Genomic DNA, 19,921 nt, shown 5'->3' on the forward strand with positions numbered 1-19,921 from the left:
TTGTCTGAATTCACAGACGGGAGGGCCACGACGGTCCATGGCTGGCTTGTGCCTTGGCTCATTGGGCATGAGCATGGGCTCAACGCCCCATGCCATGTGGCTCATGTTGGTTGCAGGACTACGGCTCGTGTTCAAGCACGTTTCTTTCATGCTTGTCCCTCTCCCTTTCTTCCCAAGCCAGAGTTTTTACCACCTGGCAAGAAAACGGCTCACTCCAAACTCAAGCCAGAGCACATCCCAACATACATGGACAACATGCCAGTACAAACAGACCCTCTGCGATTAATTGAGATAAGCTTAGGTACAAGACAGGCCAGAGTACTTCTCTGAATGCTCTTTTTTTTCAACTACAGCATTTTTTTCTGAAAGCCAACTGATCTTTACCCAAAACTCTCCAGCCATAGAAATTGACTGCAGTCCTTTGTAAAATTTACCTTCTTGTTAAACAATGGTGTTTTACTTGAAGTTAAAATGTAGCTATATTTTAAAACCCAGCTAGTAGAATTTGTTAGATTGAAGCAGATATGCCTCCGCTAACTGTAGCCTTCTAAAAGCCATGTGTCTTGTCTAGACTAGTCACCTAGTTTCCATCTACAAAGAGACGAACACTTCCAGAGGGTCTTTCAGCCATATTAGCACAGCAATCTACTCAAGAAGAATCATCTCTCTGAGGGCACCCCTCTCCTTCCGTTGACTATGAAGGAAACTTTGTCAACTTAGATTAAGGGACTACACTTTGGATATCTACTGTCATGTGAGACAAGTCCCTCTCCGCATTGAAGGTTTGTTACCAAGCTCCTTTTACCACGTAGATCTTCCCCACAATATTATCAACTCATCATTTAATATTACTTTCACAAAGATTACTTTCCCAGGCACTAATACATCAAGACTAATTTCTAACAGCCATTAAGCAACGAGAAATGAAATTATTTTAAGAACTCTTCAAATGAATTGCCTTACACTCTTTACGACATTCATTCAAGGTTCATAATCTTTGTTGCCTCTTGCAGTAATTTAAGAGACAAACCACTGCTGGGAACAGTATGTGTCCCTCCAACCCCTCCAGCTGCCAAAAATTTGCAGAGTTCAACAGAAATCTCAGAGAATGGGAGAGGAAAAAAACACACAAAGAGCAATCACTACAGATATTGAGATTTATTGCTGATTTCCCCATTCTGCAAAGCTGTCAACCCACCGCAGTTCCAGAAGGGAATTATCTCCAGAAGGCCCATGGCCTCGGTCACCGTGCCAGTTCAGTCGACGTGACTACAGACCTGTGTGCAGCAGCTTGCTGCTCACTGAACAGTTGGAGACAAAAATCCATCCTTCCTGATCCTGAATTCATGGCAGGGTCTGGGCTCTCCCATTGTTTGGCGCAACCTGCTGTCAGCTTCCAACAAAAGAACTGGGGGCATCCAGTGGGGAATGCTGCTTTTCCTGAGTTCAGTTCCCTGTGCAAGAAGCTGCTACTGAGAGGTTCTCACACAGAGCCACCAGCGTGAGACAGTGCAGTTTTTCCTTTACCACATCAATCAGAAATAGTTTGTCTTGTGCTTTGAGGCAAAGGCTCCGAACCACCCTGCCAACTATGCTGTGCTCTTACTAGCACTATTAATAGCATAGTTTTTCTTTCTCAATAGAAAAACAATAGGTCTCTTTCCTTGTGTTTGGTTGCACTTCTTCATTTCTGCTGCTGCATTTTATTCATGATAGGGTCTGTAGGCTGCAAGTCAGCTCTTTTCCAGATGGTGAGATCTGGTTCCTCTTTATGTGCCTGTCCTTTCAGTGTAAACAAGCAAAGCTTCTCCAACTCCACCGATCACAAGGCTGCAAACAAAGTATACCACAAATTTAGCATCAGGCAAGTCCCTCCACTTGATACAATGCCAAACAGCACAACACTAGGAGAAAGGTATTATTTTGTCTAAACACATTTCAACCTAGAGACAGTAACCCAGGTGATTTGTTCATTCGTCTTGCTGAGAAAAGGCTGAAACCAGAAATGTCTTATTTAACTGATCTTATCAGAAACTACCTTTCCTATATTTTAGGGCTGGTGGTATTCACGTGAAAATACGCAGACAGAAATCTAGATAAACGAAGGTTGCACTTAGTTACAAGAATAGCTGCACACCCATACACCAGCAAGAATAGGAAAGGAAGGCAAGAGAGTCTGAACCTCCTAAGGTTAATGATTCCCCTTTGCAATTTCTGTTTGTGTTCTGTCACAAAAACTTGCCACTTGACAAAGTCAGGAGGAGATGTAAAGCCTAGGTTTTGGGGACTGAGGAAATCAGTAAAAATGATTTTGCTCTGAGGAAATCCCACTGGCGTAGTGAGGCCGGTAGAAATTCCTGTATTTGCTCCTCTTTGTGAGGAACCTGGTGAAAGCACCTGCCCCAGCCGCAATGGCACACGTGCCCAAGCGCTTCCTTCCTGCGCTGCTCACAGCACAGTGGTGGCACTAACGCTTCTCTCCAAGTCTCGGGCTAGAAGCTGAGTTCCAAATCAGGATGAACGGTTTTACAAACAAAACCATTCACTGAAAGAAGCTATCAATCAACCCACTCAAGCCGTGTAATAGTTAATAATCGCCAAATCTCCTCTGCTATCTATCATAGCTGACTGCAAAATGGTAGGACACCAACTCATCTCCTCTTTTATAACAGTGCAAAGCTAAGTGTACTGACCTTTCATCTTAGCCTCATAGCTTAGTTAGCTTATGAAACAGAAAAGCTCCTTAATGAACTTTATAAACAAAACAAACTTCTGTTAAGTTCATTTGTAAGAGGGCTTTTTTTTTCCTTGGGGAAAGAAAAAAAAAAGGCATATAAAGCTGAAGGCTCTCTGGTCTTTAACAGCATTACAATCGTTTAAATCTTAGCTTTGGTGAGCTGTTTTAAAAATCACATAATTGCCCTTCTTCCCGAGAGGAACAAACATTGTATAACAACAGGACAATATCTTACAATTACCCAGGAAACAGCCCTGGAAAGTAGGTGCTACAGACAGTCTGTGGACAGTCTACTGTGGAGACAAAATACCTTTGGGTGTGGAATTACCAACATGGAGCAAAGGGCTGCGAGGGCTACAAGCCTTTCAGAAAGGTCTAAACCATGTGATTCTGTTCCACTGTAATCACTAACAACCTCCGAGCACTTATCTCTGGAGAGGGTTAACCCTCCTGTCTTGTCTGGATTTCAGCTCCAGTTATAAACATACCCTCTGCATTAATTCCTTCATAAGCTAAGGTTGGATACTGTATTCTTCCTCTTTACCCTAAGGAAAAAAACCCACTGAATATAGGAAGAACTAATTCTAACAGTCTTAGAAATTACTCAGGTTTTGGTTTTTTTTTTTTCATTCTATAGATGCGTTGTTTTCTACAACATTTTAAATGGAGACTTTCAAAAAGAAACCTCTCTCTGGTGTAGCATTCTAAAATTTAGACTGGCAATTCAGTACAAGAATTAGCAAACTGTACAGCCCTGTTCTGTAAAAAGGTGCCTGTGTCTATAAACTGTTCTTTAATATCTTACGCCCTACATCAGTGAAAAATAATTCCTTTCTGAAGGATTTGAAATCTCAGGTACCCGTGTGCCCATGCAATCTATACTCACCACATTACTAGGCCCATAGAAACCACCATTATAACTTCAAGATGAAGCAGAGCAAAAAACATGGCTAAATGCCAACTCCTGATTTACCTTCAATTTACCATCTGGCAAATCCTCTGACTTCTGTTTATTGTGGGGTGACAGCTAACTGCATTTGCCCATCACTCAGAAATTAACATATGATATTGTCCATGACAACACTGGAGCAACATTAAAAAACTCCGTGATTAATGATCTCACGAGTGCTTTGCAGCTGCTATCATCTAACAAACTATTTCCAGAGCTTTGCTGATAGCCAAGGCACTGCTGGTGCACAAGCAATAACAGAACTCGGATAAATAAATAAATAAATACAATTGTTATATTTTTGCGTTATGATAAACGAAGCTAACAGTGGCCCTAGGGCTAAAGCAAAGTTTCTTTTAAAGATACCGATGTGCTCATCGTTCATATTACTTTCAGTGCATACAGGACACGTAGTATGTGTGCAACTATATGGGCCCATGTGCTCACATTAACAAAGGTACACATGAATTTTTAGTAGACATGTCAGTGAATACATACATATTATAAAAGCCTACCTCTAGCACGCACATGATAGACCTGCACAAACACATGTAAAACATGGTGAGGAATGGCAAGTTAATGGTCTAGACTAGGAGTGGTTTAGGTGCATTGATATTAGTTCAGCCTCTTACACACATAGGCCACATGAATGTATTCCAAGAGCTAAAAAAAATAAATTACACGTTACTTATTTTAGTATTTGAGATTACAAATGCCTAACATACATATGGGGATGCATATTCACACATATGTATATGGGGCTAGTTTAAACTGAGATTCTCCTTCCTGTAACTTCTTTATCACACCTGAAAAAAGAATATGCTAATTCCATTCAGTGCAGAGCTGAATCTTTAAGATGGCAGTCAAACTGTGGGGGGGAAAAAGGAAACTTAAAGCTTTTCAAAAGCAAGCAGATTTTTATTTCCAACAACAAATCTATCTTCACAGACACATGCCTAACCCCGCATTTAGTCATTATTTGCTTGGCTGAAGCATTTAGGAGCATCAGCCATGGGCTGGGATTTCCTTTCCCTGGGTGCTGTACAAAAGCAGACCGAAAACATTGTCTTTGACCAAATAAGTTTGCACCCCAATCCTTTATATTTCTACCTAAAAAGTTCAGGTTAGGCAACTCGTAATGTGTGTCTACACATTACAAAATCCAGTTGCAGCTTTGGAAAAAGTTTATTATCATTATTTTTCTACTGTTTTCATTTTATGCATTCATAGTACACACCATGTTAGGGAAACGTGAATGCACTCTGTTGGTTAAAAAGACGCTGTCACCAAACCATGACTCCTGTGTTTTATTTCCAATTCCGCCACTAATTTATAGTGTGACTTTGAATGGGTCATTTATTTGCCTATTGCATCCATTTGTCTAGCTGTAAAACATGCTGAGTGAATTGTGGTGAGGCTTAATGTCCAAAATGTCCATGTTCTCCCACAGAGGCAGAAAACACTCTTCTACTTGTATTACTGTACTGCATCCATCATTGCACACCTGGTTCTCCTTACATGCAAAATATTACTGGCACTAACAGAACTTGACATGTAGAAAGTATTTCCACATGAAGCACTGTGTGGAAATTCGTTTTTACTGTTAAGAAAAAAGCGCGTGTAGGCACTTACCAAGAAATTGTTAGTACATTGGCAGTCATGACAAAGAAGAACGGTGATAAGCTAGCAGTGATAACCTGTTAAATTGAAAGGAAAAAAAAAAACACTTTGTGAACTTGCGATATAACAAATGAAAACTGAAATACTTTTCCTGAAATTCAATTTCTGCATGTGCAGTCACATTTTTTTTTCTTTTTCTTTGTTTTCTTAACCATTAGATGCAGTACCTAAATTAGATAGTCAATGGACAGGAGAAACCCAATGAGTCTATGCTACACAGTGAGACATTGCTAAATGTGGATCTTCCACTCCAGCCCAACCTCCCTCCCCTGTGCAAGTACAGGGACTAAATACAGACACCTTTTTCCCCTCTGGACAGTGGAAGGCAGGCCAGAAACAGCAGAAAAAGACCCAACAGACCTGTGCACAGACACAAGACCTGTGCAGGCAAGAACCTGATTGTGGGGTATTCCTGGGAAAGCACATGCAAAATACACTGCTCATTAGGCTGGGAAACCAATGGAGAAAATAGTACAATGGTCATGCATCGCAGTTGAATTTTAACTCCTACAGAAGCTGGAACACAGCAGAGGCAGGGCAGGGAACCAGAGCAGAGGGTCCCTTATCACACATCCCAGCTGGCCTGGCCTGGAAACCTGCTAGCTTTTATTTGCCGACAGCAGACTGGGGAGACCAGTCGGGTCCCAGGCTTGAAAAGCCTTATATTTCTGAGGAGAATGAGAGCTTGAAATGTGTTTGTGGGTGTAGAAAAGCCAAAAAAAAAAAAGAAGGATTAATGTGTGGTGTAAACAAAAACAATACAACTTCAGTAGGTTAATATTACAAATCTCTCATTACACCAAGGTGTCCTGGGCAGAGAAGCTGGGGGCAAATGGCTTTATATTTTCACGGTACTGATCCCAGAAACAGCTAGATCCGGACATACAATGGTTTGTAACGGATCCCTGCCCCAACAGCTACGGAGCTACCACATCTGCAGCCTGCGCGCAGTTTTTGTCATTTTGTTGCCAGATGGATAATGTAAAATGGAAAGAGTTCAGAGAACAGTGACAGAGTCATTAGATGGAGGGATTGATTTTCAGTCAACAGTTAGGATAAGCAATGCCTGTGGGAAAGGAAGACTTGGTAGTGATTTACAAATACTTGGGAAACACAAGCACTGAGGAATGAAAGCACAAAATTGCCCAAGGAAAAAGATGAAATTAAGAAACAAAACATTTAAACAATTATCAGCTAAGATTTCCTAATAGTTGTTTGTCTAGTTGACTCCCAGGGGAGACAGCAGAAACTTCATTCCATGATCTATTACGTGTTAAAACACTACTACACGTGCGGTAGGGAAGCAAATGCCGTTTTAGAGTAGACTCTGTGCACCAGACCTTGTGCTAAGTCTGTTAATCAATACCCACTACATTTGTTACGGCTGCATGGTAAAAGGCAGGGTTCTGAATCTGCCTGGAGCATAATCGGTGCAGGATCACAAGCAGCAGAGATGAGATGGTTGTACATCACTTCTCCAGCTCCACTCCAAGAGGTAGCCGGAGAGGGGATGATAGATGATCTCTAGAGGTCCCTTCCATTCTGTATCCCTAATCTAAAGCTGGCAGTGAGACCACACAATGGCAGTGAGCACCACAGCAGTGATGCTCGACAGGGACTGTATAGTGAGTGCCTCCTCTGGACTATTTGGGGATGTTCTCTACTTCAGGGAGATACAGGCATGCAGAAGATGGCTTTTTTTTTCCCTAGACATTACCATAAATCACACCCTGACTGTTCTCTATTTGCCTATAGCATAGGCACCTTGCAGCGGGAATGAGGCAGGAGGATGGACTTGATCCATGAAGGATACCATGAGACTGCAGATCCACTCCATTCCTGCACAGTAATCAAATCACTGGTATCCATACAACCACAGACATACAGAACCACAGAATCACAGAAAGACAGGGGTTGGAAGGGACCTCTGGAGATCATCTCGTCCAACCCCCCTGCCAGAGCAGGGTCACCCAGAGCAGGTTGCACAGGAACACATCCAGGCAGGTTTTGAACGTCTCCAGAGTTGGAGACTCCACCACCTCTCTGGGCAGCCTGTGCCAGTGCTCTGCCACCCTCCAAGTAAAGAAGTTCCTCCTCATGTTGAGATGGAACTTCCTATGTTCAAGTTTGTGCCCATTACCTCTTGTCCTGTCACTGGGCACCACTGAAAAGAGCCTGGCCCCATCCTCCTGACACCCACCCTTTAAGTATTTATAAGCATATACCTCTTGATACGAACTATTCATTCGACTTAAGTTATTTGCACACTGCCTACAACAGTGGCGTATAACATGGGCAATACTCTAAAGCCCGAAGCTAACATAAAAAATGAGCTCCCAGCCCAGGGGAAAATCAAAGATACATAATAGCTCTGCCCCTAGAGCCTTGTCTGTATACATACAAGGAAACATATGACTAAACAGATGCACCCAAAAGAGACTGACAGAGGAGAAGGACAAGTCACAAACTGAGAGTTATTCTTCAAAACTGAAGAAGATGATATTGCAACTGTCTACATTCAGGTCACACGTTCAGGTCTCATAGTCATTTGCTGCCAGAGGGAGCTGACACCTACTCCAAGCAGCGGAAGTTAATCATTCAGCAGCTGAATCTTTCATGCACTTTACCTAAATGCAGCTCCTGGGCTGGATATCCGTCAGTTCAAATGCAGCTCTCTGAAATACATCCATATCTTGTTCTAGCAGACTGGATTCTCCCCTTACACACCTTGCAGCAGCTGCACTGACCTACAAGGAACTATTTCTGATTCACATCAGCATGAATGATTGCAGAATTAACTGCACTGAGCTTATTTTAGGCTAATACTAGTTTTACATAAAAATATACGATATTCATTACCAGGCATGTTAAACAGGAACTACTGAAGGATGGCAGCTGTGGTATCTACAGACCATTCTTTTCTTTAAGCTGTTCTCCTGAAAGAAACTGAAGTGCTGTATTTGAGAAGTGACACAAGTTAAAGTTGTGTCACCCAGTCCCTTGTACAGTCCTGTTTATTAGAAACTTGAGAAGAGGCCAACAGCAGAGAAAAAGGCATTTAAGAACCCTCCAAAAACAGGCCTTATCAAAAACAATACACCATTCTACTGCCATCATCCCAAACCTCTGCAAAAATGCAGGCCGTAGCCTTTTGGACTATTACAGCGGAACACTGCTGTATTTTTGAAAAAATTATGTAAGAGTCTGTCAGTGCCAAACAGAAACAAAATGTGGGTTGGAAGAGCACATGAAGTAAGCGTGTGTAAGGAAAAAAAACGCAAAACAAAACAAAAGGAAAACACATTGCTAAAATGTCCACCTTTGATTGTTTATCTAAAAGAGGAACACATTCAAAAATGAAAAAAACAAGTTTTCAGCGAAGCTAACCATATAATTTGTTCCAAGGGAAGAATCTAAAGTCTAGGGACATAGTTCAGAAGGTAATTTTCCTTCAAGTATACTTCAGCATTTAAAAACCCACCTACACTGATGTTCTGAATGTCCTTTAAAAAAACAAAACCACAATGCACTAAATGCAGTAATCTCTCTTTCTTCTCTTTAAAGGTCACAGTTGTCCTCCTAGGCATTCAGATGCCTTACGAAAAAGAATGAGCTTGCAAGACAAAATAAAGCAATTAAAAGGGCAATCTAAAGTAAATTATTTCCAAATACATTTTGGTGCTGAATCTTTAAAACTAGGAGGTGGAAAAGAAAGTTTTAATTAGCTATAACTAGTGTATTTTGAACAAAGGTCCCCAAGATTCTGACACATGATCACTAATTCCACCGAGAGATGGAGACTGGATGGTTGAACCCCAACAATTTTAGAAACAGGAATAGCTCCATGGACTCTGCCTACTTACTTGCTTAAAGGAACCGTGACTAGGCAGTACTGCAAAAGCTATTTTAAAAAACATTCATACCGTGAACATTTCTACAGAATTCTGACACAGCTTTCAGTGATTAGGAAAAAAATCCAAGTGTAGCATCGTTTAACAAAACATTTCCATGTAAGCTGAAATCATTCCTGAGAAATTATTTCAAATGCTTCCATGCACACACAAAAAAAAATGGGGGGGAAAAAAGATTGTTTCTTAAAATAATCACTCTAAATTTAATGTGTCACTCCATTTTACTGTGGAAACAAGACCCATTTAAAGGAATACTTTATTAACACCTATTTGCCTTGATGTCAACTATTTCTATAGTTCCAGTCACTGAGTTATTTACAAGTACTTTTATAAATAAACAGAAATCTTGGCATTTCAGACTGTGTTTGTTATCTCAATCAAAAACGGTGCTAGCTCTTCACAATATGTATCAGCATTCAAGGAAATAAGTGTATCCTTGAGATGGATACTTACCTGGGATGAGGTCTGTGCATAAGAGGAGAGACAGCTGACCTCCTCCACTTATGCCCACAAGGCCACAACTTGCAGAAATTCATCAGCCTGGCCCAACTTGCCCTCGATGAAATGGCTTGTGTGGTATTGCAGATAGCCTGTGAGAGCTAGGACTGCAGATCCCACCGGGAAGGAGAAGAAAGAAGATTAAAGCGGCATCACCTCAAGCACAGGGAGAATGCTGCAGGATTGCTGGAACAAAGATTGGGCCTGAATAGTCAGACAATGAAACAGAACAAATGGGACTTCTTTACACAGCTACTCTAGTAGAGGGAATGAACAAGAACCAGGAAAGAAAACAGAGGACAACCCAGCCCCAGTGCCTGGATTGTGCCACAGAGAAGGGTCTTAAAACAGCAGCCCTTTTACAAGTTTGTACCAGAAGTGGGGTTGGACCCACCTAGAAAGCGTGGGACAGCAGAGAAATACAGACTCATTTGTCAGCTTACAACCTGGTCCCTAAAGAGGGAAACAGAGCTTGTGAGATCCCTGTTCCAGTTTCTAAATAGGAGTAACGTATTTCAAGAAGATTTAGTGATAGGAAAGACTTGCTCTTTGTAAACACTGCAAGACAAAGAGCTGAGGCTGAACTCATTGTACCTAATGACCACGGACATGTGAAAGCTCCAGGGTTTGTGCATCAGAGAAAACATGGCCATCAAAGATAACTCATCAGAAGTTGGTAAATCATCAACTATGGTGAAGTTTTAAGGAAGGATCATGAGGAATCACTTAGGAGGAAAAAGGTCTGTGTCTCCTTAGTGGTGAAATACCTGTCTGAAAGGCTGAGCTTGGGGTAGGGCTCCAGAGTATTAACCCACAAGAAGTGGGACAGTCAGAGGCTTCCCAGATTCGGTTCGCCACAAAAAAAAAAGGGTGAAAATCTCAGGCATTCCCATTATTCTGGGAACCAAAGACAGGCCCGGATGCCATGCAGCATCCTGCACACTGCTTACATCGTCATTTACATTTAACAAGCTGCTCTGAAGGACAACGCAGTGTCCAACTTCAGGATCCAAAGAGAAGAAGGGAGTCGATTCCACGGGTCCAGAGTTTGCTCATTATCAGGCTGAATTACCAGCAACAAGATCAACGATGACATCATTGAAATGCTTGGTAGCAGACTAAGATTCATAAAGCAGAAATATCCTAATGTGCGGAAGAACAAAACAGTAGGAACAAATCCAGCACGTAAAATCATCCTTGCACAGGCAAAAAGGAGGAATAGGAAAGAACGTGCTCTCATGCATCTGCATTTGTAAATCTGCTTTAGTGATTCACGAGTGGAGGGAGGCACCATTACCACTAGTTTTAAAGAGTTCCCAAGGACCTTAGGTAGACAGACCATTCCACAACTCATGACATGAATGATCCCCTCCTTTCTCCTAATCACATTATGGTCAGACAAGAAAAAATGCTCAGAAGAGAAGGCAAAATTTGGTTCATAAAAGTTGTTTTTAAAAAATCAGACAAAAAATAGAAATTAATTTAGAATTAGAAATTAGTTTCATAGATAATGAAGTAAAAAATAAAGACTGTTTGGAGAATTCTTTGCTGGAGGACCTTAAGAACAGGCAAGATCACTGCTGAGCCTGCTTCCCTATTAGATCTATTTCTTGACCACATAACATCAGAAAATTCTAGTAAGTCTGACATGTGGCGTGAAGACAGGAGATGGCAGTGGCATTCCTAAGGGTTCCCGGTCCTTGACAAAGCAGAAACTTGGATCCTGGGAGATACAGAAATGTGGGACTCTGCATTCTTGGCTGCCTTGCCTTCTCCCCTGACCAGCTGTGGTTATGCCATAGCCTCTGCTGTGCCAGTTCTCGATCACTTCAAACCAGCCAGCACTGGCTGGATAAATGTGTCATTCTTGACCAAGCTATCACTGGTCCCTTCCACCTCTGACTTTGCAATTACTTCAGAGAAAGATTTTCAAGCTGCAAGAGCCAGCTGTATATTTTAAGTATCAAGCATTTCTGAGGTGTTCAGGAACATGTTGTTTATACAGCCAAGAACAAGGATGAGGACATTTTCAAAATTTAGATTCCAGTTTAATCTTCCTATCTGGAATGGAAAGATATGGGGGATTTAGTCCAGACATGACCATGATTTGTTAATATTACAATTATACTTGTACATACCATATAAAAAGTATGTTTCCTCCGATTCACTGTTAAACTGCTAGAAAGTTAAATGTCATAGTTCTTGCTGTAAGTGAACACAGAATACTTTACAAAAGTTTTCCTTCGTTTGTGTACACAGAGCCAATCCTTGTAAACTCACTTCCCCAAACTGCCGAAACCTCTGTCCTTACAAAAACGCGTATTTTTTCCAAAGACAGTGTTTTGAAATGGCTCATCAAGTTCACTCACTGTGCAAAATAAATCATTCTATTTATCATCAGGTCATCTTCTCAAAACATCAGGAAAAAGCTTCTGATATACATAACCTTTGTTTTCATTCTGCTGGTGGAATTAAAGCAATGTCAAGCTTTTTATAGACATAATATTTGTTTTGTCCCTCTTCTGCATGTTTTAACCAGCTGCTAAGATAATAATCAAAAATCGTCAGGGAAATGGATCACTGTTGGTGCCACCAAAAGCTGAAATCCAGTACTACCAAAAAGGCAAAAATTACATGAGGCAAACATCAGTAACAACATACACTCTTCTGTTTCTTGAGGGAGAGCCACTGAAATACCTTCCCAAATTTCAGAGTTACATCTCGTTTGTATGTACATCTATTTGACAGTAAGTGTATGTACATGCGTGCACACAAATATAAAATGCTATGTCAGGTATAGAGATCTAGCAAAAATGAAACAAAAAAGCTTAAGAACAGGTTAAAAGGAACAGTTAATATTTTAATGCCATCTTCTGTGTTCATTAATTCACATGAATTTGCTGAGCTGTTAACACTCTCCCTCCTTGTTTACATACGCTTTTCATCTCAGTTGGACTACAAGCCATTTCCATCTAGCTTTCCTCTGCTTTGCTGCATCCAAAGTTAAGGCAACCAAACACTGACAGATGGGCAACTTCTCTGCACCTTCGCAAGAATACTTTGATTCAGAGAGATCCAGCAGCTACTGAAACAGATGAACAAGGCATTGACTGGGACAGCCAAATACACAGAAGAACGCTGAGGGATCTGGATCGCCCCTGTCTAAACCTTGACTGAAGTGGTGCAGCGTGTACTGACAAGCCTTTTTGAAATAACCCAGACTTGAGATCTTCCTACAGCAGGTGCTGACTGTGAAGTTTCACAAAGTCAGCAATGGGCAAGGAGAAGCACCAATGACCACCAGTACGCACACCAATTGTGGAAGGCTGGTACAGGCACTGGAAACCTGCCACAAGTGGGCAGCAAAAATCCCAGCTGAAGATGGCAAACATGGTACACCATCCTTCCTCGCAAGAAAGAGGACTTCGAACTAAAGTCAAGTACAACCGGACTGCTTGTGAATAGGGCAGGAGAAAATGCCCTACTCGAGAAAACATGGAAAAAAATGAATATACTGCTTTCTTTCCACGGTCATCACTCAAAATAAAGCACCATTAACAGCTGCAGACACTGTGTACAGAAGATATTCCCAGTCCTGCACAGCACCTGAATTAATAGTGCATGCAGAACCACACCAAAATCAAACAAGCATTAACTGTTTAATTTCAGGTCAGCTTTGGGGATGATCTATCACGGAAATAAAAACTTCCCTGGAAGCTTACAAACATATTGACTATCGCAATGAAAAGGCTTTCCATGCAATCTGGATCATTTCTAGAAGTTTGAAGGCTCATTTAAACCAACTTTAAAGCGTCAAAGCCAATCTCTGGTTAAAAGAGGTAGAGCAAATGGGGGCAAAAATCCTCCAACTAACCCTCCTGTAGAGCCTCCTTCCCCTAGATATTGATTCAGACGTATTAATCAATACATTAAAACGACCTGTGAGAGTTTTCAACTTTGTTCTGAGGGTCTGTTGTTACCAATTAAAAGGAAATGCAAAACATACTGCTTAACCTAACAGCTCCAGGTGATAACACAGGCCCCTGAAGGAGCAGACAGAGAAGGATTTTAAGCAGAGACACAGCTTTTTCCGAAGAAAAATAATGAAGCTTTAGGCTTAAACCAACAAAATAATGGCTACTCCCAATGGAAACAGCAATGCTGTGATCCTGCCTGAAAAGCTGAGCAGCCCAAACAAGGGAAAGAAACAATCCAAAGTGAAATACATTGGAGAAAGGGGTAAAGCAAAACAGGGTTTGCTGTCAATTCCGCTCATCAGTTTAAAGCTAACTTGAGCATGTCCACTGCCATCACCCTTACAGCCTGACCAAAGTGCAGACGTGCCCTAAGGGTTTTTGTTTCCTGACAGACTTAACTGGAGACTGTCAGGCTATGAATTCAGTAGACAGCGCAATGAGTTTGTGCTTTACAGCATACTTAGGTGCGCACTGCTCTCAGGTGGACTCTGCTCAGCTCTCCTGAAGGAAGAAAACCCTTTAATCCTCCCCGACACACACCCTTGATCAAGAGGTGCATGGGCCTGGGCAGTGTTGATGCTTAAACAGTAAGTGATGCTGGCACCATGGCAACAGTGGCACCATGGCAACGGTGACAGTCAGTAACTTCATGACCCACACAGCTTTGATCCAGCCACACAGAAGTTTTTACCAGCTGTTGTAAAATTCTTTGAGATCCTTTATTTCTATTTGCCTAAATGCCTGCACAGATCTCCAGCTTTGCTAAAGCACATTTTTCTTGAAGGAGGTTTGGGTCGCTTTCTTCTGCCCTTCCCTTATGTTTTATTTCTCTTTACTTTTTTGACGATTATTAAAACAATAATGGTAAATTCCAGGGGGTTCTTTAAGAACACATTTAGTTCTGTGTATTGTGACTCAATAGCAGCCAGTGCTTAAACTTGCCCTGACAGTCAAATGGCTAATGATAACGGTAAAACTTAGTTCTAGTTCAAATGAATCTATCTGGTTTTCATAGCAATTAACTTCTGAGCCAGCTTAAAATCAGCTACTCGCTGGATTTAAAACATAAAACATACTTAAAAAGAGGGGGAGGGTAGACCAAATGACACACAGAGTCAACAATCTGCCCTCTAAAATGTTTTCAGAACAGAAGCAGTATAAATGTTTACCTCTAGCAAAATCATCAGGTTTTTAAAATTTTTTGGTTTTGTTTTTGTTTTTTTACCTTAACAATAACCCAAACTATAATCTCTGCATCACAGAGGAGTATTTCTATGTATCAGCTTTTCAGTTGCTATAAGAAAGCAGACTTCTTAATTATCCCTAGTATGCTTTTAAAGGGCAGACAATCCTCTGCATTTCTATGCCTAGATAGTAATATACAGTTCCAGTATTTAGAGAGTTAGGTATCCATCCTCTACTTTCTATTGCATTTAGGAAGATTCTTCTCAGTGCTGTTGTTTGTACATTCTTTTTGTTTCCAGGATGTGATGACCAATGCAACCAAGACACTGATCCTGCAAGTGCAAGATTGAAGCAATAGGTGGTTGTATCAGCTTCCTTGAAGTCATTCAGCACCCTGGTTTATCAGATTAATACATTGTCAAGGACTAATGTATAATCCTTTCAGATTAATGTGCTACAGTAACTATCTTTTAATACTGAGCATCATGTGAATGCCAAAAAGAACTGCTGAATTGTTGTCTAACTTCATTATTCTCTTATTCCTCATAAGACAAAGGGGTGACCAAACTATTGTTCTTGCACCGTATGCGTCTCATTAGCAGTTTGGCTGCAGGAGAAAATGAGCCATTAGGGGATACTGAAGCTGCGGTTACTAGGTCATTCTGGAACCAGCTGTATGCCCAGCCCTGTCCTACAATGCAGAAAGGGTTCAAAAAAGCCCTTCTGGCTCCTGCCTCTGAAACACTTCTAGAGAACCATCTGCCTTCGCCTCTTTAGGGTACACGGTACCTGTCTCACGGCTCTCAGCCATACAAAGATTTAATGTATAGCTACTGGGTAGTCTTTCCGATTCTTGGCAATACCTTAATTTCCTTGGTTCTGCACTGTCTGTTTCTTTCTTTTAAGCCTTACAAGAACCACCTCAGAGAAAGACACAGCAATTCTTCTATGTTGCAGAGACACCTTACAATAGTTAAGTACAGAAAGTAAAGAAGGATATGTGGGTTACTGAGCGTAATTAATAGAATTCATGTAAGAAAATCATGGTCATATTTACAACGATCAGATATGAACAAGACAAGATCTTTCCTTTCAGAAAGGTCTACATCTATCAATGTAAACACATATATCTACATATGCATTCATGTATATAAACACATACTGTATATAGCATAGAAATATATAAACATACATCACTGATGAGATAGGACTGACCTATTACAAGCACATCATAACTCATTTTGCTTTCCTACAAAAAGTGAAAGATATTCTGAGACTTTTAAAGAAAATCACAACTCTTTGCCCCTTGTAAAATACTAGGTTGGCTTGAAAATTACACTAGCTATTTCTTTTTGAACATCAGGTAGCCACTCCACCCTGCCTTCACTCAAACACAAACATCAGATTTTCTGTCGTAATAAAGAGAAAGCAAAAACATGAAGCATTTGCCCTCCACTACTGGAGATAACGGACAAAACATACGTTTCCCCTTCTTATGACAAATGAGAGGTAAAGTGCTACCAATCTTCAGCCTATAAAGTGTAGAGTGGTTACAGTACAGAGCTTAATTTTAACAGTGCCTCTGTTCATATTTAAATATTTCTCTTAAACGTGACCACTGAAAACGTAATCCAGATACCGTAATTACTCTCAGTGTTCCAGTTCCGTTTTAAGGACGCAAAGGGAAAACCCTGCACAATTCATGTACATTCTCCCTGAAGCATGCTTTGCTGATATGGAAACACTATCAATCATGATTCAAACAGGTGTGCATACATGCACCACACTCATAGCATCTGTTCAGGTCAGTTCTGCAAATGAGAGGCACAATCCAGGCAGCTAAAGCTTTGTCAAGCAAGAACAGCAAAAGTCATTTAATGAGGGATACGAGAAGGCTTCTTTAGGCCAAATACCTTTGACTTTATTTGACTCTGGCAAAAAGTGCTTTGTCCATTCTTGCTGTTACAAGATTGACTGTTGATGCACATATAACTGACCAAAAGCTGAATTATATTTGTATTTCCAGGTTATACCAAATGCCCCCTGTTCCCTGTAAATGCTTCATGCATTATAATGCTTAACTGTACTTTTCCTCTGTCATTTCAGCCTGTCGAGGAGTCTCTTTTCCTGATGTGCTGTCCCAATACTGCAAAGGCCTTAAGCTGCTCCTGCCATTTAGTCTCTCCCCTGGAACCTCTGAGCTCAGAAGCTGACAGGGCAATGTGAGTCATCATCTTGTTCTTATTTTATGAATTGTTAAATATTCGTGTAATGGAGTTAAGTATTGGAACAGCAACAACAGCAGTGTTCAACCTATTATGATCATGGGCACCAGGCACTGAAACCTTTTGAGCAGATGTGAACCTGTAAAAAATCTACACCTCTCTATGCTTTTACTCAGTCAGTTCTCTCAGTATTATCTTCTGTTTGATGCCCTGAATTTTACTGGTCAGTAATATGGTATACTGTGTTAAAGAATTATTTTTTCTATTTGATTTGAAAAGCATTGCTTTTCAATTTGGGGAGCAGCCAGCTGTTTTAACACTCTGCTGCTGTAAAATACCACAATAAAATGCACTTCATCTTATGTTACGTTCAGCAAGAGCTAGCCTTTTGGCATTCCAAGTTATTCTTCACCTCATCTAGCCCTTATGAGATCATGAAATAGAGATTACCATAAAGAGACACAGAAGGCTGATAACCCGGACAGGATGATGATGCTTTTCATCGTCACACTTAAGCGGTGAATTTAACAGGCAAACTGACAGTTTGCTACATATATCTGGCACAAAAGGAGCTGGCTCCTTGGGAAGGACTGAGCTCAGCATCTGCCTATGTCTATCTTCCTCCAGAGGACTAGATGCCAGTGGGCGGGCCAGCAGCCAGGTCAGGCAGGGACCGATACTATAACTGCCTTGCAGTATCAGGACCTCTGACAAAAGGTGGGAGAGGAGGCAATTCCAAACTCCACATGGTGGACCATGACCTCCCACAGCAGTGGCTCCGTGCTGGCTCAGCTGGCATCAAGGAGGAAAAAAAAGCTGGTTCCAGCAGGCAGAGTGTAAAGTTCCTGGCAGCTGGGGTCCATGAAGAAAAGGAAAATTGACTTGAGTTTCCTGGAGGCAGAATACACTGGCACTGTGGTGGAAGACAAAATTTTTAAGCATAGACCACTTAGTGGCTGTGATAATTCTGGACCATTTAGCTACTTTATGTGCACCATTTCATAATTCTCAAAGTCCAAATTAACCAGGCTGATATTTTTAGCCCCTGTCAGTTTTTTCTCTCTCAAAGTGCAAGAGAATATGGTTCAAGGGACCATGACTTCTGGAAGAGAACTTCAACAGTGAGGAGAGTAAGGCAAAAAAAATGGGGCCAAAGGCAGATATGTTATGGGCTACATCAATGTGTTTCCATGCAACACAAGAACTGAATGTCTTTTCCAAAGCCAGCTGGACACTCAGTCCAAAGCCATGTGCTTGGCTGTTGCCCTATACCAGATAATACCTTCACAAAGCAGACCAGAAGACTGACAGAAGAAAATATCCCTTGAGCAACCTGGGAAGCCAACAGCGAACTTTTCCACATAGACATCAGTTACGCGAACACCTACCCAGCTGTGCACTCCGACGCCACTTCCACAACTGGCTCAAATGACCCAGATGGGGACTGGCCCATTGTGCCAAGACTGATCATATCTGAAGTACCTTACTGTAGAGGGGGGTGCTGGGTAGGGTGCTTCACGCATTCTCAGCGACTGCTCTTTCCATGCTAGATTGCCCGAAGGTCTCAGGCTGAACGCTGCAGGCTGAGGCCATTGTCAGTTCAAGACCTGTGTGGTTTTGTGCTTCTTCAAACCTCTTCTTGCCCACAGTATATCTGCTACAAAAGAACAGATCCTATGCATGCTGCTTTACTTATACATTGAAAGCACAAATGCTGCTGAAAGCATTCAAGGATATTGTCAGAACCAATGAGGACAACTAGCTTAAGGGCAATATTTTAGTGAAAAGTAACATAATGTATTTTTCAACTGTTAAAATCTATAGAAACACCAGAAGTGCTTATATTCCTTGTCAACATTATCAGATGTAAAACATTTTTCTGTCATGACTAACTCAGAACTCAGATATCACTAGTATCAAAAATAGCATAGGAAACTTCGGGATGCGTAATTGAGTATTTTTTAAAAAACCATTAGCAGAAATAGCAAGTTTCCATCAATCTCTCTCCCGCATGACACTTACAGTTTTGGTATTTCTGTGCATGTATAAAGTCCATTTCCTATTGTATTTCCCATCTCACAACTCCTTTGGGAAAACCTAATTCATAAACAAATAATTCCCAGACCAGATAGCTAAATCTCCCTGCTGACCCCTTTCTGTACAACCCAACAATAACAACAGAGACACAGTCTCTGCATTGCCATTCTCTGGTGTGTTTATGCTGTTTTAGTAATGATGTAATGGAAAGAAATCAACATGCTATTATTATTATTATTATTATGCTAAGGACTGCAAGGAAGAATTGGTATTCTTTAAGGTTTTATTTTTCCATTCAAAAACAAAAGTCTTTCCAGGGCTTTCTAACCATTCACTGTCACAAAAGGTCAAAATATTCCATCAGAAACCTTAAGAAACGTGATACATGAAAAAAATGTTTTTTAAAACATCAACACAGCTAATCCACTTTGAGCAACGCCTTTTATGAGCAATGTCACAAAGTTACACACTTAGCCCTGTGGGCTCCAGCGGTCCATGTGTGTCCCATGCATGGGAAGACAGTGACAGAAATGACTATAGCCTTTGGCCTCCCATTCCGTCAGAAAGGGTGGGGAAGACTCTGCAAGAAGACCCATTCCCCTCTGCCCCCTTAGGACAACCATCCATAACAACATGCATGGAGAGAGCTGGACTCTTCCTCTCCATGCTAGCTGTGGATATGATGAGAACAGCTCACTGTCATCTCCTAAAATTGTTTGAAG

General features: G+C 41.2%; 1 protein-coding gene across 3 annotated transcripts in view; it reads right to left on the reverse strand.

Moving 5' to 3' along the window:
• Nucleotides 1-1,143: 1,143 nt before the first annotated feature.
• Nucleotides 1,144-19,921, reverse strand: part of TMEM241 (transmembrane protein 241) — a 58,108-nt gene continuing 39,330 nt past the window's right edge. For 2 of the 3 annotated variants that reach the window (XM_074576830.1, XM_074576831.1), the window contains exons 14-15: nt 5,319-5,383; nt 1,144-1,830 (exon numbers count right to left, since the gene is read on the reverse strand). In XM_074576830.1, the coding sequence (XP_074432931.1) occupies nt 1,770-1,830; nt 5,319-5,383 (126 nt within the window). In that variant the 3' untranslated portion in view covers nt 1,144-1,769. Of the gene's footprint in view, nt 1,831-5,318; nt 5,384-9,743; nt 9,883-19,921 lie in introns of those variants that run through there. The other variant, XM_074576834.1, reaches the window with a different exon arrangement.

The sequence above is a fragment of the Larus michahellis genome, chromosome 2, assembly GCF_964199755.1.
Source record: "Larus michahellis chromosome 2, bLarMic1.1, whole genome shotgun sequence".
NCBI classification, from domain to species: Eukaryota; Metazoa; Chordata; class Aves; order Charadriiformes; family Laridae; genus Larus; species Larus michahellis.